The sequence below is a fragment of the Myotis nattereri genome (assembly GCF_964212035.1).
Source record: "Myotis nattereri genome assembly, chromosome: 2".
NCBI lineage: Eukaryota > Metazoa > Chordata > Mammalia > Chiroptera > Vespertilionidae > Myotis > Myotis nattereri.
Genome location: NC_138076.1, coordinates 119,507,084 through 119,530,706, shown reverse-complemented (window position 1 = coordinate 119,530,706; position 23,623 = coordinate 119,507,084). Strand labels below are relative to the sequence as shown.

The 23,623-nt window shown below is 43.6% G+C and overlaps 1 protein-coding gene across 1 annotated transcript in view; it reads left to right on the top strand.

Annotated features, from left to right (window-relative positions):
* Positions 1-23,623, top strand: part of CACNA1C (calcium voltage-gated channel subunit alpha1 C) — a 224,941-nt gene that overhangs the window by 24,065 nt on the left and 177,253 nt on the right. Inside the window, exons 3-4 of the mRNA XM_081083633.1 lie at positions 11,248-11,406; positions 18,888-19,084. Of these exons, the coding sequence (XP_080939759.1) occupies positions 11,283-11,406; positions 18,888-19,084 (321 nt within the window). The 5' untranslated portion in view covers positions 11,248-11,282. The remainder of the gene's footprint in view (positions 1-11,247; positions 11,407-18,887; positions 19,085-23,623) is intronic.

Here is a 23,623-nt window from a genome sequence, read left to right as displayed (position 1 = left end):
GCAACAGCAGTCAAGGCTCAACTATAACAGGAAAGCACTCACAGCCCACACAAGGGACACCCGTAGAACACCCAACTCAGACAACCAGGGAGACTGCACCACTGGGTCCCACAGGAACCAGAAGATACGGAAAAGAGCCATATGTAAAATTTGGAAGTTAAGAATACAATAATAATTTTTTAAAATGCAGTGAATGGATTTAAAAGAAGGCTTGGCACAGCTGAAAATAGAATTATTGACCTGTATAGAGATGGGGTGGGGGGGGTTATTGAGAATCAAGCATAGAGAATCAAAAGAATGGGAAATACAAAAAAGAAGTAAAAGATTGGGAAATAAATGGTGAAATTTATGAAATGCTTTCTAAATCTATTGATAGATTCATGAATTTTTATTAATTTGGTGAATTACACTTTATCCTGTTATTTAAGTGTAATATATGGTTTATGCATCTGTATATATCCTATCTCACACATCTTTTATCAAAGTTTTTTAAAAGAAGGAAAGGTTCTGGTCTAGGCATCTACATCATTGCAGGTACCAAAAGAAGTCTGCTTTCTATTCTGCCATTAGCTGAAAGATGCAGTTTATCACCAGTAGGGAAGGGACACGCAGGGTGCCAAATCATGATCTAATCACTTCCAGTGAATTCATGTTGTCATGGGAGATACACTGTTGAGAAGAATCGTGAAGCCCTTTATGGGAGCAGAGGGAGAGAGGCCATGATTAATAACATATCTGCCATGCACAGGGTCAGAAAGTCGTGGAATGTATTTGCCATTTTTGCCTGGATAGTGACTAAGATTGGAGGATTTAAAATAAGGTTCTCCTAACTTTTAACTCCAGCTCCAGCATTTACAAGGTGTGTAATCTTGGACAAGTTATCTGTCTTACCTAAGTCTCAGTTCATTTATCTTTATTAAAATAGTCAACTAATTAAGTTAAATGATATATGTAAAGCATATCCTGAGTCCTTAAGAAAGGTAGCTGGTATTATCATTATTGTTGTTTGCTTCAGATCATCTTATCTCCATTTTGCCATATTTATTTTTTTCTAATATCAAGATGTCTCTTATTTTTTCTCATCACAACCCCTATTGCTAATACCAAAAAAAAAGTAATAATTCCATGTGAAGGTTGATATTTTAATTACTCTCATAGATTTTAATTTATTAGGCAAAGAGTATACACCATTTCTTTCCTGGGACAACAACCTCCTTTAATGTTCATCAAACCACTTGTGGGATGCAGAAATTTATTAACATGGAAAGGTTCAATTAAGCATAAATGAAAACCTCTAATGAATAAGGACATTTTAATAAGAACATGATTCTTAAAAAAACACACACCTTAAGACTGCAGGAACACAATCAAGCAAGAATTCTTCTCCCCTCCATGGAGAGACTTTCAGTAAGAAAATGTTTCAGGCACCTTTGACCCTCAATGTAACAAACTTACTTTTAACCCAAGGGAGACCTACCTGCTTTGTAGTTATAGATCTATTTTCTTTTGAAAGTCATTAAGCCTATGAATCTATTAAAAGTGTATCTTGCTCCATTAGTCAAATGAAGATACAAAACATGATCCATGAATTTCTTCTTAATTCCAATTTCTAGCCAGTCCACACTGGTTCCTGTATATCAGAAGTAAGCATAAATCAATAGTCACAATCTGATGATGGTGAAGATGATGATCACAACAACGATGATAATGATGCTAGTCACAATCACACATGCTGAGAAAAAAATTCATTTGTAGATTCCATTCAGGTATGACTTTGGAAGATGAGGACCCAGAGTTGGCTAGTGAGTTAGACATTTATCTCATCACCCTCTCAAATTGGGGACTTCTTGCTCATAAAACTCAGAAGCCCATCAAATAGGGGAATTCCTCCTAGTTTAATGGAATAGGGATGGTAATATAGAAAGCCAGTGATACTTTGCCAACTACTGTAAGTTCATTGTTCTGTCTGCCCTACGTTGTTCCATTTGCCCCACCATATCACTCTCCACCCTTCTCCACTATGCTGTCTGGCGAAAGGGGCTAACCATATAGACTACATTAAAAAGCTACCTTGCACTCTGGCTTCCAGTTGGTTTCATTCAATGGGGAGCAGAGCAGGAGCTCAGCAGGAGAGAGGAAAGTGAAAATCAGGGGGTTTTTGTCCTGAGATCCTTCCCAGGTCATCTTGGGCTGGAATCATCACAGCTTCTCTCAAAATGGTTCCCTCAATAGATTGCTCTCCTTCCCATGTGTTTCTACTATCCTGATATTTGGAACTTGGTTTTATTCTTTTCACAAATTAATTTGAGTACCTACTATGTGCAGATCATGTAGAAGGGGTTTCTGAGCAGGGCAATTTTAGGATGAATAATGGGCTAATGGTGCAGAATGGGTTGAGTGGCAGGAACCAGAAGCAGGAAGCCCAGTCTACCAATCCAGACAGGAGACAGTAAGGATAGCAGTGGCTGCAGTGGGAAGAGCAGATATGGCAGATGCTATTGGTGAAGAATTGCTGGCATTTGCTGAAGAAGTTAACAAAGGTGACTGCCAAGTTTTGAGCTTTCTGGGGACCAGGGAATTGCTATGAGTTCAGGTTTAGATGTATTGAGTATAAGGAGATGGTAGGATATCCCAGTAGAAATATCTAGTAGTTTATGGAGATGCATGGCTTGAACTCAAAAGAGAGGGCAAAGAAAATGTATAGCAAATTTGGATTCACTTATAATGGTGACTATTGAACCTTTAGGAAAGAGTGAAGTGAATGAATTTCCTGAGAAAAGGAGAGTTTAGAGACACAAAAGGATAAAAGATTAACTGTGAGTAAGTGGCAGAAAGAAGCTTACCCCCCCGACATACACAGTGCACATGCCCATCCCACTGGCACTTAGTCTGTCTTACTCTCCCAGGTTAGGGCAGTCTCTCCGTCCTTTATGCTTTCACAGTTCTTTGGACAAATTCTTAGGAAGATTATCATCTCCTTCTGCAATTAGCTATTTTCACATCTGCCTCTCCATGTAGCTGAAAGTTCCTCATGGGCAGGGACTTCCTCTCTTTTGTCTTTGTAATATTCCTCAGATTAAAAGAGGTCGAGAAGGGAGGGCGGGGAAGGAGGCAAAGAACTAATTATGGAGTTGCACGAACTAAAATTGTACACTGTCATGGAGACAAGGGGAGTTTAATAATCGATGGCCATGGCCATGCGAAGGCATGGATTGGCCAGTCGGAGGCCATAGGAGCATTTGGGGATGCAGGCTTGGTAAGAGTGGTAATGATGCAGGCCCACTGCCCAGAGGGGAAAGGGATGCCTAGCTGCTCCTACCATCAGTCACAGTCGCAGAGCCCCTTCTACAACTCTGTTGTAGCTGGGAAGAGAGACCTAGCGTACATCTCTCCTGCTCTCCGGTGGCGCAGTGTAGGCTAATGTCCCTCTCTTGCCCTCTGCAATTATCAAGTGTTTTTTCAAGAAGTAAAAATAAAATAAAAAAATTTAATGTATCACCCTGAAGGACCCTCATACTAGTTAGAGCGAGGCATTTTCTGTAGCCAGCATTGGGTTCATGTACTTTACCAGTTCACACATTACTGACAAGAGTGATGTGACAGGGACCACCAGCTGTGAAAAGCCAGTAACTGCTTAAGAGTGCCTGGGGCCACAGGCGGCCAGCTGAGATTGTGGCCTCCCAGCATGACTGCAGAGCTCTGGGCCTTGCTTCCCCAAGTTTGGTCAGTGGGAGGGCAGCTTTGGTATCATCTAGGTCCTGGTCAGAAATGCAGAACTCGGGTCCCACCCCAGAGGGACCAAATCAAAGTGCATTTTAACAGAATCCCAGGTAACCCATCTGCATTATCACTGCTTTAGTTTCCACTGATAGTGTCACCACACTTCTAATAATGGCATTTACTGTGGGCCAGATATTTTTCTGAGCACTTGACATGAATTAACTTGCGTAATCCCCACATCAACTTTATAAGGTAGGTACTGTCATCCTCCTCACTTTAAGATGAGGTCAAATAGCTTGTCCAAGGTCACATGGCTGAGATGTGGTAGAACCAGGATTCAACCCAGTCATTTGGCTCCAGGGCCCCCTGTGCTTTAACCACTGTACTGCCCTGCCCTTCCTCCCCCACCTCCCATGGCAACTGTCCGGGGACTTCTTAGGTGCTCAGTAAACTCCCAAGTGGGGATGCAAAGCTGTCTGTGGTGCTGGAGAAAGGAAACCTTAGCACTTTGAGGAAGAGCTTTCTACCATCTGGGTACACCTTCTCCCTTTAGGGCAGGGGAGCTCCTCTGAAGGCACCTGACAAAGGAAAGAGTCATTCTAGGTTTCCCTCGTAGGAGAGGTTGGTGTTTCATATGCACTTTCTTAAAATCAGCGTCCAGGTTCAAGGTGAAGGAGGTCTGGGGGCAGAATGGACATGGTAAAGACAATGTTCTTTACTTGAACGCCTGTTTTAATAGGAATGCATTCCTTTGTGAGAGCATCCACATCCCAGGAGGGGCTGGTAAAAAAAGCTTAGAGTTGGCTCACCATGTACTGCCATTTTGTTTGAATTTGGTTAATATTGAAGACATAACTCTGGTGAGGCCAGCCTCTCAGTTAATCATCATTCAGCTCATCAGATCTCTGGATTAAGCAGTGTGTTTTCCTGGCCACCATTCTGTGAGGAGAGGACAGCTAACTTAAATCAAGAAGTTATCTAAACTGCTGGCCTAGTGAGGGCAGTCCTGAAACCTCCCCAGTCCTGGATGAGATGTGTCTTCCTAACCACGGCCCGGAGTCAGCACCAAAACCAACAGTAATTTCATCGGAAAAACTGGCTGCTTTAGGAATGGGGTCTGTCCCATTTCAGAAGACTTTTTCCAGGTTTGAGATTGGCAGGACATCTCTTTAAATCTAGGCGTGCTGTTTGGCAGCATTTTAGGTGGTGCCACACTCTCGAGTTGGATTGAGTCAGCCGAGAGCCTGGTGATAAAGGGACCCTGAAGCCAGCAGAACAATAGAGGACTGTTGGCCCAGTTCTCTGCTCCCTCCACTCCCTCGGTGGCATAGGGGATTATTTTCTCCATATCACAAAGGAGGCTGTGAGGAGAGCCCTTCTCATGTGCTTCCTGAATTGTTTTCTCTAAAAGTCAACGTGATTTCTGCTTCCTCAGACTTCAGATAGAAGTAGTTAAACTAGTTTCCCAAATCTCCTTTCAGTTGTTTAAAGAAGCAGAAAAACAAGGGGAAAGCCCAAGGCCAACAGACGGAGGCTATGGGTCTCCCATGAGTCTCCAAAATCACCCAGCCAGGCAACCTTCTTTTGGAACTTTCAGAGGCCTCTGCCTAGACCCATCTTCCTGCCCATTCACTTGGCCAGGTTCTCTTCAGCGTCACCTCAAGCCTCTCTTCCTGGGGAAGCCTCCTCTACTCTCCATGCTAAAGGAGGACCCTTATTATACCCTTCTGTTCCATTAAAGATCTTGGCAGAGTTTGTAATCATCTGTCAGTTTTGTGATTATTTGATTAATGTCTGGCTTCCATTACAAACTCTATGAGGGCGAGGACTGAGGGCCTTTTATTCACCACTGTATCCCCTATTCCTAACACCGCAGGCCCAGAGAACACAGCCCAGTAAATATCCTTTGAAGGAGTGAAAATTAAGGAATTGAGTTAGGTGATTCCAAAGTCCTCTTCCTGTTCTGACAAACTTTGAATCCATCTATGAGAAGCTTGTATTCACCACCAACACCCAAACTTCTCTTCTCCTAGTTCAGTGATTCTCAGTATTGTTGCCTTATGGATTCTGTGATCAGACTTCCTTGATCATTTTTATTGCTTTCCTAATGCTTGTCTGGAGCCATGGAGTCTGAATAGTTAGGAACATGAAATGTACATTCCTAGCCACCAACAAAAAGTTATGTCAATATAGAATCCAAACAGCAAATCTAACTAACATTAGCAAATATCTCCAATTTGAGGTTTTCAATTACTTCTCCCCTTTTCCTTCTCATTTTATACCAGAATGGCTTAAAACTTGAGTTCAAAAGGGGAACTGTGAAGGTAGAGTTTGCATGAAGAAAACAGAGTGCTTGGTCAGACAACACTTCTGCACACTACCTTTCAGTGCCAGTAAATTTTCATTCTCCTCATTTCTCAGGCTCTTACACAGTAATTTTTGGACTCCTTCCTGATATTTCCCCTGGGGCTCAGAACAGAACAATCCACCAGCAAAAGCAGGGCTTGGTGCGATGCTCTGTAATAAAACAAAAGAATGTAATGTGTCCTTGACCATGCATCCAGTGGTGGACTGTCGGTAACAGGTGTGGAAGCACCAACTTCAGTCAATCTGGGCATTTTCAGGGTAATCTCAACACTATCTTACAGAAAAATGCCAGGTTTTGCTTTCCATAATTTGCGGCTTCTCTTGATATTTTAAGGAAAAACAGAATGATTTTATCTATGCAGATCCTTGAAGCCTTTCCTAACCTGGAATTTTCAAGTTGGAATATATTTGACCAGAAGGAATACATTACAGCACGCTAAGAGGGAGAAAAGCAAAGCTACACGTGTTAGCTAAACTCCGTCTTTGCCCTTGTCCTAATCCCAGCATTTAATGGTGCTGTTTCCCAAAGCCCCGTCTCCCTGGAAGGTTGGGCAAGCAGGCATGTAGGTAGTTTTTTTAACCACAGAAGAGATCACCTAACATGAGATTGGATTTATAGATTATTTGTTAATCTTTGTGGAACTGTATTTTCAAGTATACTTTTCACATCAAATATTCAATCCATAAGTGCTCATATTATTTGTCAGATCTTATATCCTGATTTCTGGTGAGGAAAGAGAGTCATCATAAATGTAAACCTTATGATCTTGTGTTCAGAGGGCATTTTATAACAGCAGCTTTACCAGGCTTATCAAGGGCTCATTTTCTTCCACCAGTATGATCGGCCACCCTGAAGAAGGGCCTAGCAATTGCTTATCAGAAGTAAGCATGATCTATCTGAGGAGAACACTTGGGTAGAGAAATGTTGCTATGTTTTCCAAATTTGAACTTGAGCTGGAGGAGCTGTTTGTGGGACAGTGGTGAGCCAATTCCAAGAAGAAGCTATTAAGCATCCAGGCCTTGAGAGCCAAATTCTCATGATGGACTGGAGAGAAGGAGTCCTGGCGCCACGCCTTCCACACCAGCCTGGCTGGTTGTGAAGAAAACAGCAAAAATTAGAAGCCTTTCCTGGAACTAGCCTTGGAAACATCTAGGAGGCTCCCACACCTTATTGGCAGATGCTGTAAGCATGGGTTACTGCTCTATAGACATAGATCATGGAGGCTGAGAACCACAGTCTTGGGGCATGAGGAGGCATGTAGCAATGGTGAAGCCCATAGGCTCTGAAGCCAGGCCACCTGGCACTAAACTCCATGCCACCAGGCACCAGCTATGTAACTATGGACAGGCCATTGAACCTCTCTAGGACTCACTTTTCTCAACTGTAGAGTGTGATTAATAATAGTACCTACTTCATAGAGTTGTTGCCAAGAGGAAATGGAATAATTCAAGTAGAGTGTTGAGAACTGCATGTGGCCCATGGTAAGTATTCAGAACATGTTAGTGAGGGTATAGGGGGTTTTGGTGTGCAAGGGAAATCCTTTACCCAATGGCTGAATCCCTACCAATGCATCTCCTCCAAGAGCTTATTTAGTCAAGGTTTGAATGCCTCTGAGGATGGGATGCCTACTACCTCTTAAAGCATCCCACACCACCTTCACATAGGCCTGTTTCTTGAACATATTTGTGTTGAATCTAAAGCCATTCTGAATCCTTCCTTGTTGGTCCTAGCTCCATCACTATGGTCATACAGAATTCATCTAACACAATTTATATCATGTAAAAATTATTGACATCATTCTCCCTCCCTACGCTTTTTCCCATTCCATGAGTCTTATCTTTTCCTGACCTTTGAATGTCATGGTTTCAGATTCCTTTGTCATTTCTGTCTTCTGAAAGCAGCCTGTCCTTACAAATATGATTTACTCCGTGTGCATTGAGTCACTACTGTGCACTGATACAAATATTAGATGAGGCTCCAGGGACTCTTAGTTAGGCAGGGAATAGCTTTCTAGGCAGGGGGAACAACATATGCTGAGATAGGGACGCATGAAGCCACAGAAGTTCAGACAGTTTGGTATATTATTGGAATTACTGTATAAACTAGAATCAAATGTGGTCAAACCGTGGCATGAGGCAGGTGAATTTCACCTGTAGGTGGTGGTAGTCATTGGAAGACTTCAGCAGGGGAGGAACATGTTCCAATTTGTGCTTCAGTAGACCATTCTAACTGTGGCATGAAGATTGGGCAAAACTGAATGTAGGGAGATTGTTAACCGAATGATGAAGACCAAGGGGATGGAGAGGAGGAAAACGAGTCATGGGCCAAAATGTCCAAAAATTATACCAAATGGCTAACAGTGGTTATGTCTGGGTGGTGGGATATGGGTGATTTCTTTCTCCTTTCATTTCCCTGAGTTTTCCAATTCCTCTATAATAAGTATTTTCCATTTTTTCTATATATAGCACATGTTATTTATGTAGTAGAAATAATTTAGTCTAAAATAGTTCAGAATCAAACTGGCAGGACTTGGTCACTGATGGAAGGAGGTACTGGTATCAGTCACCTGATCTGGATACTCAGGTGGGCAGGGTGGCCACCAACCAAGCCCAAACAGGGGCTCTTAGGAATTCTGAGGCATTTCTGTGGCCGAAAGGAATTCTGGGCTGCTGTGACTTCCTTTTGGCCTCTTTGCATCCCACTCAGTAGTCTCCGTGGCACCTGAAACTTCCCGACCATGCATATACCTGCCTGTCTGGCAGACTCATTGCAGCCAAGCCCATCAGAGCTCCATGACAGTGGCAGCGTTTCCTTAGACTGTGTGTCACTCCTTCGGTAGACACTTACCGAGCTGCTGTGTGCTCAGCACCAAGGTAGACTTAGCCATAAAATGGTCAAAGAATGGACAGTGCCATCTTCACAAAACTCAAACCCGATATGAGAGACAGACAAAAATGTTAAAAAATTATTTAATGAGCATGTGATTCCAAACTGAGACTAGTGCTCCAAAGGAAGGAAATGTTTCCAAGAGGACATGTAAGAAAGGAAACTTCTTTGGTCTGGGAGATTGGGGAAGGATCCCTGGGAAGAGAGATGCTTGGGCTGAGAGCCAAAGGGTTAAGTCGGAGGAAATATTGGAAAAGCGGACCAGCTGAGGGAACAAGCAGCATTTTTGGCCGCCCAGGAGTGGGAGGAAGTATGGCTTGTTTGAGTCTAAAAGAAAAGTTGTCTAACCAGGAGTCCTAAGAGTGAGTGGCAGGGGATGGAAGTGGGTGGAGAGGTGTGCCGGTTGACCCTCTGGGGCCTTATAGGGCATGAGAAGGATGTCAGAATTTATTCTAAGAGCAGACCCTCTGGCTGTGGCACCGAAGAGAGTTTCCCATCCTGTGTCTCCTCCTATTTTCTTGCCATCTGAGGCTGTGGCACTGGAGGCCTGATAACAAAGGCCCCTCCTTGCAGCAGACATCCCTGAAAGTTGCTTTGCAGTTCAGTTTTCAACTTTCTCATGACTTTGCATACTTTATCACTAATGTGTGTACAACGTGCTAAGTAATGGAATCATTGGGATCTGAAACATCTCGTTCTAATGGGAGGCTGCAAATTAATTCCCAGGTGAAATGATTCCACCTTTTCTCTTCCTTTATTTTTTCTCTCCCAGCTTGGCTGTAGCTGTGGAGAATTCCCTTAGTTAGGCTTGTGAAGACATCCACCAGATTACAAAGTGCCAGTGACCTGCCTGGGGAGCAGGAGACCCAGGCTTTGTTCACCCAGGGAGGAGGGTGGTGGGTGAATACAGAGGGAAGTTCCAAATACTTAGAAAAGTGGGGCAATGTCCAATGTCCATGGTGAGTGGGGAAGTCAGACAGCGACACTGGGGTGTGATTCAGAGGTGGGGGTCCTATCATACCTATGTGAGAGGCGGCCCACAGAAGATTTCTGCACAGCTGGCCTAGATGTAAGGCGGGCGAGCCTGCCCTTCCCCCACATCTCTCCTAGGATGTGGAGACTTGGTGCGCTCATGTAGGCAGAAGCTTTCCTAGGACTAATCTTGGGTGACTTGCCGGTGACCACCTCTTGGGCATTTGCAAATGAAAACTTGCCACATCCCCTTTAAATAAGGAGCATTCTTGGTGTGTTATTTATGCTTGAGCTTATAAGTAAGGGGGTCCTTCTCCTCATAAGTCAACAGTACAAACCTATAGCCCTTGGGGTGCACTGACAAGACCCAAGTGCTAAATAGTTTTCCATTTACTCTTCTTTTTTCCTTGAAGGGATCTGGGTACCTTAGTTTTTTTTTATTGTGGAGATAGATAGATAGATAGATAGATAGATAGATAGATATAAATTTACCATTTAACCATTTTTAAGTGTACAGTTCAGTGACACTAAGTCCATTCACAATGTGTAGCCACCACCACCATCATCCATCCCTAGAACTTTTTTCATTTCCTCAAAGTGAAACCCAATACCCATTAAACACAGACTTTCTTCAATGGGGTTTTTGAATGAAAGGCTATAGTGTTCTTCAGACTTGGGTCCTGAAGGAAGGTGGCCTGGTGAGAAATCTGTAGGAAGAGAGGTCCACCCATGTAATCCAGAGAAGGTGCCCTCAAAGTTACTTCCTCAGCCCTCTCACGGAGGTCTCACTGCCCAGAGGTATCCCAGGGTATGAATCAGTTTCAGCAAAGGAAGTCCCACCCCCTTGATGCCCTACTACCAGGCTAATCTGTTTTAGAGCATACGGGTCAGCCATAGTCTCTTGAGCGATCACCACGTCCTTGCATGGCTGCCTCTAGTCAAAGTGAGCCTCCCTATAGGGAGTCGCTGCTACAGGAGAAGAAGAGAGTAGGTTGTCTCTAAGATGGGGTGTTAGGAAACTGCATAGTTCTAGGTAAAACAACATGTTCTTCCCCTTGGATAGATAGCCCTGCTAGTCCTTTCATTTGGATTTAGCTCCAGAGAGATTTGGAGTCAGGCCAGCCCGGGTGTCATTCCTCTGTCACTCAGTTTCTTCATCTAAAAAAGGGGGCTCATGGTGCAAGGAGTATGCTAAGAAGATGGCATGAGATCATGTCAGTATGGCATCCAAGATAGCACATAATTCAATAATGGAAGCTGGTGTTCTCACTATTGTCACTGACTATGATTTGTCATTGTAGGTCTCCAGGTGGTTCTGAATTCCATCATCAAGGCCATGGTTCCCCTGCTGCACATCGCCCTGCTAGTGCTGTTTGTCATCATTATCTATGCTATCATTGGCCTGGAACTCTTCATGGGGAAAATGCATAAGACCTGCTACAACCAGGAGGGCATAGCAGGTAAGGGAAGATGCTGACTGGCCAGCTGTCAAGAAGCTTTACTGTGTTGTCACTACTTTTCATTCAGCCAGGGACATGGCCTCCACCTGACCAGCAGTGCCCGGGAAGGCCTCCATTCCAGGGCTCATTTCCAAACCATGGTTAAGGGAGAGGCAGAGATTGGTTGTCTTTTTCTCTTGATAATTTTTGTTTTTACTAAAATAGATCTTGGTTACAAATAGCTAAATGCAAGCTTTGTGCAGCGCTGCTCAACACTGTTTAAATGAGCTGTGCGATTTGAGAAACATCTCTTAGCCAACCTTGAATATTCTAATTTAAGAATCAGAATTAACCTAAGGACGTAGATCTATGCTATGTCGGTTCTTCAGTGTTGCTGGCCATCAAAAGTCCTTTCAGGAAGGTGGCGTTGCCTGTCACCAGCAGGTTGAGTGTTCGGGCTGATCCTGGCTCCTCTGCTTCTCCATTCCTAGGCAGAACCCCGGCCCTGTCTCACGCTGGGAGGAGGTTGGCCAGTGGTGAAACCTCTTTTCCTCCAGGGGAAGGTTTCGCTCTACCTCATGACTTCGTAGTCCTTTCCTTTTTGAGAACTTCGCTTTTGTGTTCCTTCCATAAATCAATCTATTTAACAAGCAATGCTGGCTCATTAAGCACTTCCTTGAGTAGATCTAGAGTTTCGGCCTGAGGAGTATGCTACAACTACTGTCTTAAGGTACTAAAATCTCAACTTGACATTAAAAAGAAGATTCAAACAGAAATTGACAAGGCTTTTTAACAGACATATAAAGTAGTTCAACATAAGAACTTGTTGAAAAATACCCCCAAGGGGTTAGTAGTGTTAAAACTTTCATGATTTGTTATTTTTTCATAACAATATCATTCATCTTAGTTTTTGGCATCTTGATAAGGAAAGGGGAACATGTCTGAAGCATTAAAGCATTGTGCACGTCTCTCAATCTACTGCCCCTCATTTCTATCAGCCTAGAATTAATCCCGTGTGACCCCTCTTGCTTTGGGGGTTGACCTACAACAGGGAGTAAAATGGATTATTCATATTCAGAAACCGAAATGGGTTGCAGATTCTGGATGATCTGATTTGATTGACTATATTGGGTATTTGCAAGGTTGCTGCCATATGGCCACAGTCCCCAAACAAACAAAAAGCTATAAACCCATAAGCACAGTCTCACACAATGGTTTTTACTTTTTTGATGGAGAGTGTTTAATAGGAGACCATTTTTTCACTCTAGAGAGAATTTCCAAATTACTGGGACCATAATTGTATAAAATAAACTGTCATGTTAAATAACACAGAAGCCTTTTAGTATTGGAACGAACAGGCTTGCCTTTAGCTAAAATTCTGAGGTTTCAGCCTTGCCTAAAGAAATACCAAATAATGCAATGAATAATATTTTCCCCTTGAATTCAAATCCTTCCTTATGTTCAGTTTAATCTGTAGCTAGCCCCAGGCCAGTAAATTTATATTAATTCTGTGGCTTTGTTAGAGCTCATTATGAGTCCTACTTAAGAGCTACTGTAGTATGTCTAAAGTTTATGCACTTGTACTAGTATTAAAGTGATCAATGACCTGTTTGGCCCAAACTTCTCAGGCAGTCACTGGGATGTTGAGTCTCAAAGATCCCCATCAATTCAGCAGTGGATGCTGGTGTGCCTCTCACTAACCACATATCAAATGGGAAAGAGTGAAATGGTGAAATCCTGCCAAAAAGCCAAAGATGGCAGTCCTGCCCTGTGCACCGCTGAGCTACAGGGCACTGTTCCCAACACTGCACATGGCTCCTATCATCCTGCTGGGAAAGTGTGTTTTCTACTGGTGGCAGGGTCCTGGAAGGGCCTGTGCTAACAAGCAACCGTGAATATTGGTTGGAAGTCACTGGGCTTTGTTGAGGCCTGCAGTAGCCCCAAATGGCAGGAAATGGTGGGCGTGATAGACCAGGGAGAGACAGGATGGGATACTCTGCCCCATGCAGCTGGACAGTCTGGTGAAATAGGCCCTCAGGCCTGCTCAAAGTTTTAGCGGCCTCCTTGCTTTTAAGATAAAGACCTGAACTGTCCTCACCAATTGCAGTGGCCAATTTAGGGCCATATTATTGTCCATCCTCAATAGTAATCAGGACCAGGAAAAGTACCCAAGACATTGCCTACTTCCTACCAGGGATGCATCAGATTATTTATGTGGTGGGTTTTACCTTCACCCCCAAGTTCACAAGGGAAGGTAGCTCCCATCACGAAAATGACCATCAGCCCTGGGAGCCAGTTTGTCAGAGGACAGACACCAAAGAAGCGCTTCTGAGAGGGGAGCCATGCGAGCTCCATCGGAAGGTGACCTTGCTTTCCATGTGGAGCCAGTCTTCCTGCTGGGGAGAGGACAGGGGACATGTGGCTGCAGGAGCCTTTCCTCCCAGTACTACAGTCGGAGCTCACACACCTCCTCTTCCTGATCCTGCTGTCTGATGACAACCCTGGGACCCACTCATCCATCTCTCCCAACAGAACATGACACAGCTGTCCTAAGGGCCTCTCTCACCCATAGTGACGAACCCTGATGAGGAGGGAACATGTACAGGAATCTGGACATACTTGATGCAGCCAGAGTAGAAAACCAACCCTGCAGTCTTTGAAACCAATCTCATGTGTTTTGGAGAGTTTCATACCACCTTTGGAATGGGTGTTTTTTAAAGTCCAGTCTTTGGATTGAATTACCATGTTTTCTGCAAACTTAGATTATACAGAAGTGTTTGTGAGCCCTTGTTAAAATATTTAATGGGTCCGGTCAGTGTGGCTCAGTGGTTTAGCATCGACCGATGAACTAGGGGGTCACAGTTCCATTCCCAGTCAAGGCATATGCCTGGATTGGGCTCAATCCCAGGTGGAGGGGTGGGGTTGCGGGAGGCAGCCAATCAATGATTCTCTTTCATCATTGATGTTTCTGTCTCTGTCCCTCTACCTTCCTTTCTCTGAAATCAATAAAAACATATCTTTAAAAAAGAAAAAAGAATTGTTAATGGGATTTACATCCAATTCTTCTTTTTACATTTTGAGTTTCTTTTTCAGACTGAATTTTATGTGCTTGTAAATTTTAGAATACATTCGATTTTGAGCCATGTTTCCTAGAAAATATATAAAGAAGCCCTGGAGCCGGCCAGGCAAACCATTATTCTGCCTCTAGGTTGCCCCCGCCAGTTCCCAGGAGAGGTGGCCTCAAGAGAGACAATGTTCCTCCAGTCCCTAAGGCACCTGGCAGGCGCCCCCCAGGCCCCTCCGCAGGTGCACCAGCATATGCTGGCTCCTTTTGTTTCTGGCATCCCATCTGTTTGATGGTGCTCTGAGCCAGGTCACTCTGAATGGCTCTCCCAAACACAATAATTACCCCAGAGACTGGCAAAGAATGGGTTGACTAAAACCTAGAAATGAAATCATTTTCATTCTATTCACTCCTTAAAATTGGGGCCTAAAAAAGTAATTGGTTTTGTCTCTGGTATTTCTCCTTGGGACCCCTAACTGGCACTGTCCCAGGGTCTCATGCTCCTGTTGGTATTGACCGCATTTTTTAAATCTCTCATAATCTGGCCTCCATTAGTTTACTTCGAACTTAATTTGGACTTTCCAGAATGACTTTACCACGCTTCACCCACATTGCTTTGTTTTTTCCTCCTCCCTCATGCCCACCCCACCTCACCAGGACTTCATGACCTCCCCCTCCCCCCCAGGAAAACCAACACATTTTCCCATTAGATCTCATTTCCCCTCACCCTCCAGAGCATGTCACAGGACCTGCTGATTTGTGTGTTCACATTTTTGAAGTGCTCCCTTTACTGCTTTTTATAGATATCTATTTTTACCAGATCATCACTGCTTCTTAATTGTTCTCATATCTTTCTTTTTTTTCTGTTGTTCAAGACAGACTTAAATCGAAATAGTAGAGTGGCCCTTGAGCTTTTAGATGATCTTTCTGAATCTCAACCCTTTCTCTTTTAGTAATGAGATCATTTCCCCTTCATGCTATTTCTTTTCAACATACATTTGTAAAAGCCCAAACTGTGTTTTTCTTTCTTGAGGACACTCAGAACTCACTTTCCTTATTTCTGCTTATTTCAGGGGTTGAGAATACAGGAAAAGCTGTCAGATTGGCAACCACAGTAAAAAGATTAATACTATCTTAATTGCACTAAAAAGCAAAACGGGAAAAGGAGATGCAAAATTTCCCTCTATTTTCCCTTCTCTTTCCATCCCATCTCTCATATTATTCCAGCCCTTTCATAACAGAGACTGAACATGTTCTAGGGAGCCATCGCTAGCAAGGGCAAGGACACAGCTGGGTTTATGATCTATTCAGTCTCTCAACTCTCATTCTTTTACATACTTTTAATCCACTTTTTCTTTAACTTTCCAGGTTTGGTATTCACTTTTCAGTTCCCCTCCTTTCATAGCCTCCCTTTGTTTAAGCTCACATTCAAATCTCCAAAGATTTCGAAATTTGAAGTCACAAAAAATTGATTGGATTTCAGCTGTATGAACAGAGCGCCTTGGGAGCCAGCGTCAGGAGTGGGAAATGATTTTCTGAGACAGCTCAGGGACCAGTGATGCAGACCTCTTCACCTGGGTCATATCACAGACACCCATGTACAGCCTAAAGCACCAGGCCAAGAATAAGCCAGAAGTAGCACTATTCACAATAGCCCAAACCTGGAAACAATCCAAATGCCCATCAGCTAGCAGTGGTCGGCAAACTCATTAGTCAACAGAGCAAAATATCAACAGTACAATGATTGAAATTTCTTTTGAGAACCAAATTTTTTAAACTTAAACTATATAGGTAGCTACATTGTTATTAACTTAATTATGGTACTCCTAAGGCGTAGGAAGAGCCACACTCAAGGGGCCAAAGAGCCGCATGTGGCTCTCGAGCCATAGTTTGCTGACCACGGAGCTAGTGGATAAACAGACAGTGAAATGAACATGTATGTGCAATTTCTAGAGAGGCAAGCTATAGACATGGAGTGCAGACCAGGTTGGTAGGGCAGGAGCAAGGACTGACTGCAAACAGGCACACAGGAATTTTGGAGAAGGATGGAAGTGTTTTAAAATGAATTGTGGTGATGGCTGCACAACTATGTAAATTTACTAAAAATAATTGAGCTGTGCATTTACATTCATGGATTGGAAGAAATGTAAATTATATTTCAATAAAGTAACTAAAACGAGAGAGAGAAAAGAAAAAAAAAGCCAAGAAGACACAATCCAGCATTTATTTCCAGCCATGCTGCTCAACTCCTTCTTTTAAGAATTGTCTTAGTTATGGATTACTATTCTCTTCCTGTCTTCCTTTTGGGAGTGAAATTTCTAATTTGAAGCCACAAACCAAGAAACAACCAACCAGCCATCTTCAGTACTGAAGTACTAGACACTGTGATTGTTTTGATACATATGGAAATCTCTAAATGAAAAACTGCAAGTAAATTCACTCTCTGGGACCATATCGTTCCTGTTGTCAGAAGCAATCAGTTGGTTGTTAAGTCTACCCTGCTTATTGCTGTTACTTTCTACAAGCATGAGACAATGTCCTAGAGTTCACACAATTACCTTCCTCAGCTGGGGCCAAGCCTTTCTCAGCATTTTTCTATTCTTTTACTACAATAAAAATTCTTAAATAAATCAAGTCTTATTTCAAACTACTAATGATCTCTGCACCAAAAATATAAACCTCGTCTTAATTTATTGGTTTTTAGCAGCTGTTCCCAGCATGTGGAATTAGCCCGAGCACTGTCTGTAGCCACAGATGTTAAACTGTTTTCTGAAAAAGCCCTGTCCACACCTACTGAGTATTCTCCCTGTCACCCTCTGCCCCTCTATCTTGAGTAGAGGTCAGAAAATGATTCTTTTCTTCTGAAAGGTAGGAATGCTGGTGAGCAAGGGCAGTGGTGCAAGGTTCTACTTGACCTGCGTAAAACGCAGGCCACAGTGGTGCTCTCAGGTTATAATAAAGACGGCTGCAGGCGGTCCTCTCCCTGCAGTCAGGGTTTACTTTATCCTTCGCCTAGATAAGGCCTGCACCACAGAGTGACTTGCATCCCTGCTGATGCTTCATGTAACACCTTATGGACTCTCCCATAGTCTCAAAGTGCGATGGGATGGGATCTGTTGGCTAATTATGTGGAATAGTCTTCCAGTCAACACGCTTTCACTTGAAACTCTGCTATTTCGATGGAAATACCCCAAAAATAAGAATACATGGACTTCCTTCATTTTCCAGGAAACCTTCCACTCAGAGTGGTTCCATCATCATTATTTTTTGATTGACTATTTGACTATGATGCTGATGTGCTACAACAGAATGTGCCATGTCCCTACTGTCTTTGAAATCGATTACTGGGCTAAAATGACATTTTAAAACAATTGGTTGAAAGTACTAACGTTCTAAACTAGTGATGGCGAACCTATGACACGCGTGTCAGAGGTGACACGCGAACTCATTTTTTGGTTGATTTTTCTTTGTTAAGTGGCATTTAAATATATAAAATAAATATCAAAAATGTAAGTCTTTGTTTTACTATGGTTGCAAATATCAAAAAATTTCTATATGTGACACGGCACCAGAGTTAAGTTAGGGTTTTTCAAAATGCTGACGCGCCGAGCTCAAAAGGTTCGCTATCACTGTTCTAAACCAACAGCCTAAATGAATACCTAGTTCCTTATGTTGTTTTAATTCATATACAGGGGATGAATGAAAACTTTTTTTTCCATTACCATTGTGTGGTGGTTTTGCCTATCCCATCAATCTTATCTTGTAACTTTCCTCTCTGACTTGCCGATTTTTTTTCTCTGCCCATCTCTCCCTCCCTTCTGCCCATCTCCCCTCCCTCTATGTGTCCCCACCTTGTGCATCCCCTTCCCCTCTGTGTGCCTCCTCTGTGCATCCCCTCCCCTCTGTGCACCTCCCCCCTCTCTGTTCATCCCTTTCTCCTCTGTGTGTCCCCCCCGTGCATCCCCCTCCACTCTGTGCATCTCCCCGCTCTGTGCATCCCCTCCCTCTGTGCATCTCCCCCCTCTCTGTCCATCCCTCTCTCCTCTGTACATCACCCCCTCTGTGCTACTCCCCCCTCTGTGCATCTCCCACATCTGTGCTACTCCCCCCTCTGTGCATCTCCCCCCTCTCCATCCATCCCTCTCTCCTCTGTACATCCCCCGCTCTGTGAATCTCCCTCCACTCTATGCATCCCCCGCTCTGTGAATCTCCCTCCACACTATGCATCCCCCCCTCTGTGCATCCCCCCTCTGTGCATCCCCCCCTCTGTGCATCCCCCCTCTGTGCATCCCCCCTCTGTGCATCCCCCCCTCTGTGCATCCCCCCTCTGTGCATCCCCCCTCTGTGCATCTCCCCCTCTGTGCATCTCCCCCCATTGTGTATCCCCCTCCCCTCTGTGCATCTCCGCCCTTTATGTGTTCCCCCCCGGCCATTTGAGATGTTCCAGCAGAAGATGATCCCTCCCCTTGTGCTCTGGAGACAGGCCATGGACGGCAGTGTCAGAATGGCACTGTGTGCAAGCCTGGGTGGGATGGGCCCAGGCACGGCATCACCAACTTCGACAACTTCGCCTTCGCCATGCTCACGGTGTTCCAGTGCATCACCATGGAAGGCTGGACAGACGTGCTGTACTGGGTACGTAGCTTGCGATGGGCAGCGGCAGGGAGTCCGGAAAGCTTTAAGGCTCCCTTCCCTCGACATCTCCCTTGTTTACCTCCCATGACTTTGATGGAGAGGCTGATGAATGTGTTTGATTTCTTTCAGGCCTTTCCTGAGAGATAAAGCAAACACTCACACTCCCTGTGGTCTCTCTTTGCCACCAGCCTCAGAGAAATGCCACCTTTCAGTGTGTGCTACGCTTTTCTAGTAAGAAACATGGCAGGCACAACACAGGATCCCATTCACTCCTCTCCCACTATTGGGTTTTTCTCTTCTTACTATTGTCTTGCCTCTGTCCCCAAAAGATACATCATTTATAATTTTTAGACAGATCATTTATAATTAAAGAGAAACATTAAGCCTGGTCTTCTAAAAAGAAGCCATTTTTAAAAATATATATTTTTATTGATTTCAGAGAGAAAGGGAGAGAAACATCAGTGATGAGAGAGAATCATTGATTGGTGGCCTCCTGCACACCCTACACTGGGGATTGAGCCCACAACCCTTCCATGTGCCCTAACAAGGAATCAAACCGCGATTTGGTCAATGCTCACTCACTGAGCCACATCGGTCAGGCAGAAGCCATTTTTATTGAATGGTGTAGCGTTACAGCATGCTATTATATTCTTATTTCTCAGAGTAATCTTACCTATCATATGAGAATAGTCCAGACAAATACATTGCTGGCTTTCTTAGTGTTAACAAAACATGCTGGTGCTTACATGATGCATATTTAGAAACTATACTTCTTAAGTGTCAGCCATTTGACAGCAAATCTTTAAAAATCTTTTGCCCCTTTTCATGTCCATCAGCCAACAGTACTTTGCCACCTTTGAGCCACTGAAGGGATTTTGGTGCAGCCTATCCCACAGGCAAACACACACATCATGTTTGAGCGGTCTCCATTTGGCAGAGTTAAATCCATTATTTATAAAAATCCAGGAAACATAATTCTTTATAGTATCTCCTATTTTAGCAGGAAATGATTCACCAGAATCCAGTGTTGTTCTCCAACATTTGAATGAAAATGCTTGTTCCATTCTTGAAAATACCATCTCACCTAGCATTTTGCAAACAGTCATATGTTTTTGGCCATCCTGAAAACCATGTGAGAGCATGCTTAAGGAACAGTGTCTGCACGCTAAAGCATGGAAGAGGGGTGATGCCTCCCCATCAAGCAGAGCTGCCAGACAGGCAGGAACCAATGCCATGAGGGGTGCTAACTTCTTTCTGAATCAGAAAAGTTTGTAGCAACATGGAGATGTGATATAGGGTATTGTATCCTCTAAATTTTTTATAAGCATCATGTTCTATTGATTCAAAACCCCATTTCCCAGTTTTTATGTTGTAGTGGACATGCTGAAACCCAGTGTTGCTATGAAATTGCACCTCTCTGCAAATGACCACTTGAAACTTGCCTGAGCACCTTGTACCTAGCAAACATTTCCTGAGCATTCCTTGCATGCCAGGGGTGCCCCTATAGACTGAGAATTCAGACTAAAAAACATCCAGTTCAGACTGAAAAGCTCAGTCTAGGGAAACACTAAATTTCAACTGAATGATGGCTACACAACCAGAACCCCTGCTGGGAAAGTTGCTGTGTTGTCATACTTTCAAAAGAAGATGAAGGCCAAATCAACCCTTCCTCAAACTAAAATGAAACTTTGAAAATATTTTCTAAGGCCCATACTGAATAAAAACTGATTTTAAATGATTTGTACAAAGAGAGGGATTGAACTTATTATACTTAGACAAATTTATTTCACTTAGCAAAGTTGATCAAATTCCCAAGTGGTCCTAAGGACAGAAGCATCCTTTTTCAGATGGGCAGTTTGGAACGGTGTATGGAACGGTGCCTTGGAGACTCATCAGGTGGAGCTTCAAATCCATGCCTTAAGTTGCTATGGAAACACCTTTGATGGCAGCAACTTGAGGGCAGGGTAGTGGTGGGTGAGTGTGGGGTTGAGGGGAATAGGTATAATTTACTTTGCTAATGGCCCTGATGTGTTTTTGTGATCTTCCTTCATTACATCCCCCCTCTCCCCAACCACAACTCACTGATACCCCACCAGCCAGATGTGACCCAAAGAAATACTATCATGATGACAGCGGAGTAGGGAATGAGAACAAGCACACAAATGCAACTACCAATTTTCAGCAGCTGGGTTGTGCTTTCTCCCCTGGGGTGTGTGTGATAGAGCTCAGGCTGGAAATGGAAAAAGTGTCAGAGGTGAAGAAACAACCCCAGGCTCATGGGACATGCCTCTCTGATTTTCCCAGCACCTTTTTGAAATTGCCGTGTTATGTGTGTTTGTGTGTGTGTGTGACTGTGTGGGGGGGTCACACACACATTCACACACACACACACACACACACACACACACACACACACCTAAAGCTGAAACAGAGCCTCGTACTTGGGTATTCATGATGGAGGCACCTCCCAGCCCAAAGCTCCTGGCTTTCAGATAATTTCTCTGATTGCTTTGACCTTCCTATGGCCATTTCTTTCTTCCTTCCTTCTTCCTATTTTTCCCTCTTTCTTCCTTCCCCTTGAGCATTCCTCCTCTTTGCCTCTAGGCTGTATCTCTAAACCCACAGACTCTCAAATCTCAATGTGCTTTAGTATAACATGGAGCTTTCTAAAATGAAGATGCCAAGACTTCCCTCAAGCCATTGGATTAGAAGCTCCAAGTTAGACCCAAGTATCTGCATTTTGAAAGCTCCCCTTGTGATTCTGATACTCAAGCTGGAGTTTGAAAACCCCTAGAAGTCTAAACTATTGAATTTGAATGGTGCTTTTTTGGTGCCCCAAATTTGAACCATTGTAGGTAGATAGTTTCCATAGTAATTGGGGAAGTAGGGTCTTCTACTCAGAAGAATGCATTTCTCTTAAAATCCAAGGGACAAGTCTAGAGGACATGGGAGGGAGAAACCCAGATTTTTAAGTATGGCAGTGAATGGAGACCCCAGGGCTGGATTCCTTCTGAACCACCAAACAGCAGGGAGAGACTAGATCATTGCAGCACTAAAGAAGTCAATGATTCAATCACTAGATACCACCTTGGATAGAAGGGAGTTAGAAGGTCACCAGTAGCATACAGTAGGCACCTGCCTTCTGCTATGGAAGATACTGAGTCTATTTCTCCTTTTCTCTGACATTCATTATTTTATCTTGTTGTTGTGATTTTGAAGAGTTAGTGCACTCAAAGTAAGATCAAACTTGAATATTTCCTCAGCTATTAAACTTTGGCCAAACACTAGGTCAAGGTCCCAACTAGCTGAACAATTAGCTTAAAACATTTCCTGTACCTAGTGCCCCATTCTAGAGGTTTGTAGATGGCTGGGTATGGGGATTTGGAAGCTAAGACAAAACTCATGTGTGTGTTTAAGGGTGTGGTTTCCTTGGGCAATGGCTTCTTAAGCCAAAGCCTCTCCGTTTCCTCCCAGAATGTTCACACCTCTTATGATCTTGGGTGGGAGGGGAGAGGATGGTGATCACATAAAAAGTGCGGCAGGGAGGAATTTAGGGTTGTATGGTATGGCCATTGATTTCTGATTCTACTTCCAGGTGTGTTTGGTTTTTTTAACCTAATGTCCCTAGCCTGGCACAGTAGAACGCACTCTGGTCTATGTTTTCCAGACTCCTGGTCCTCCCCACCCTGCCACCATTGGGGTCACCATCTCCCCACCACCCATTGCCCCATCCACTGGTTTCTCCATGATCAGTGCTTCCACTGATCTAAAAATATTAGCAATTGAGCTTTAAAATAAGATTAGAAAGAATACTTAGTGAGAAATCGTGTAAAGGAAATATTTTAGGATCACAAAGAGTGTCTTCTGTAGGGTCTGGATTAGTTTGGGTTCAGCAGGAGACCTCGGGAACAAATAGCACGTTTTGACTTTTCACGAGTCAGTTGTTGACACTGCACTCTGTCTTGTCATTCCAGTACATGTCTGCACATGCTGGGAAGATATTCCTACTGATATCTCATCTCTGGTCTCAGTGCTGCTGAAACACCCCTTGTTTATGACAAAGGCCTTTGCATTCAGGCAGTTTGTAACTCAGGTTTTACTCTGTTTCTCTCCCCTCCTCCATGGTTTCTTCAAAAGGCCACCTCTTTTCACTAAGTATAGAAACGAGTCTCGGAAGGCATCAGGAAAGCTGAAAGGTGGAGCTGGATGCTCTTGATGACCTAGTAGTCATTCTAAGTCAAGAGTTGAGAAAAAAATCCTCCAGTGACCCATAAACAACATTCTCAGTTCTAACAGGTACCAGAGTAGAGAAGGTGGTAGGTCCTACTTAGGACTCTGTGGTCTTTAATTCGGAATCTGTCTCAGAGTGTTACCCACTTACCCAGCTTTAAACAGAGAATCTGTTATCTAAGCTGTAAACTGTTGGTTCATAAACATATCAAGAAAGAGAATTAGCATATCTCAAAGTTATTATTTATTTACTTAGTGGGTTTCATTTTATTCATTTCACTGGTGTTCGGTGAGTCCTTATTATTCAGT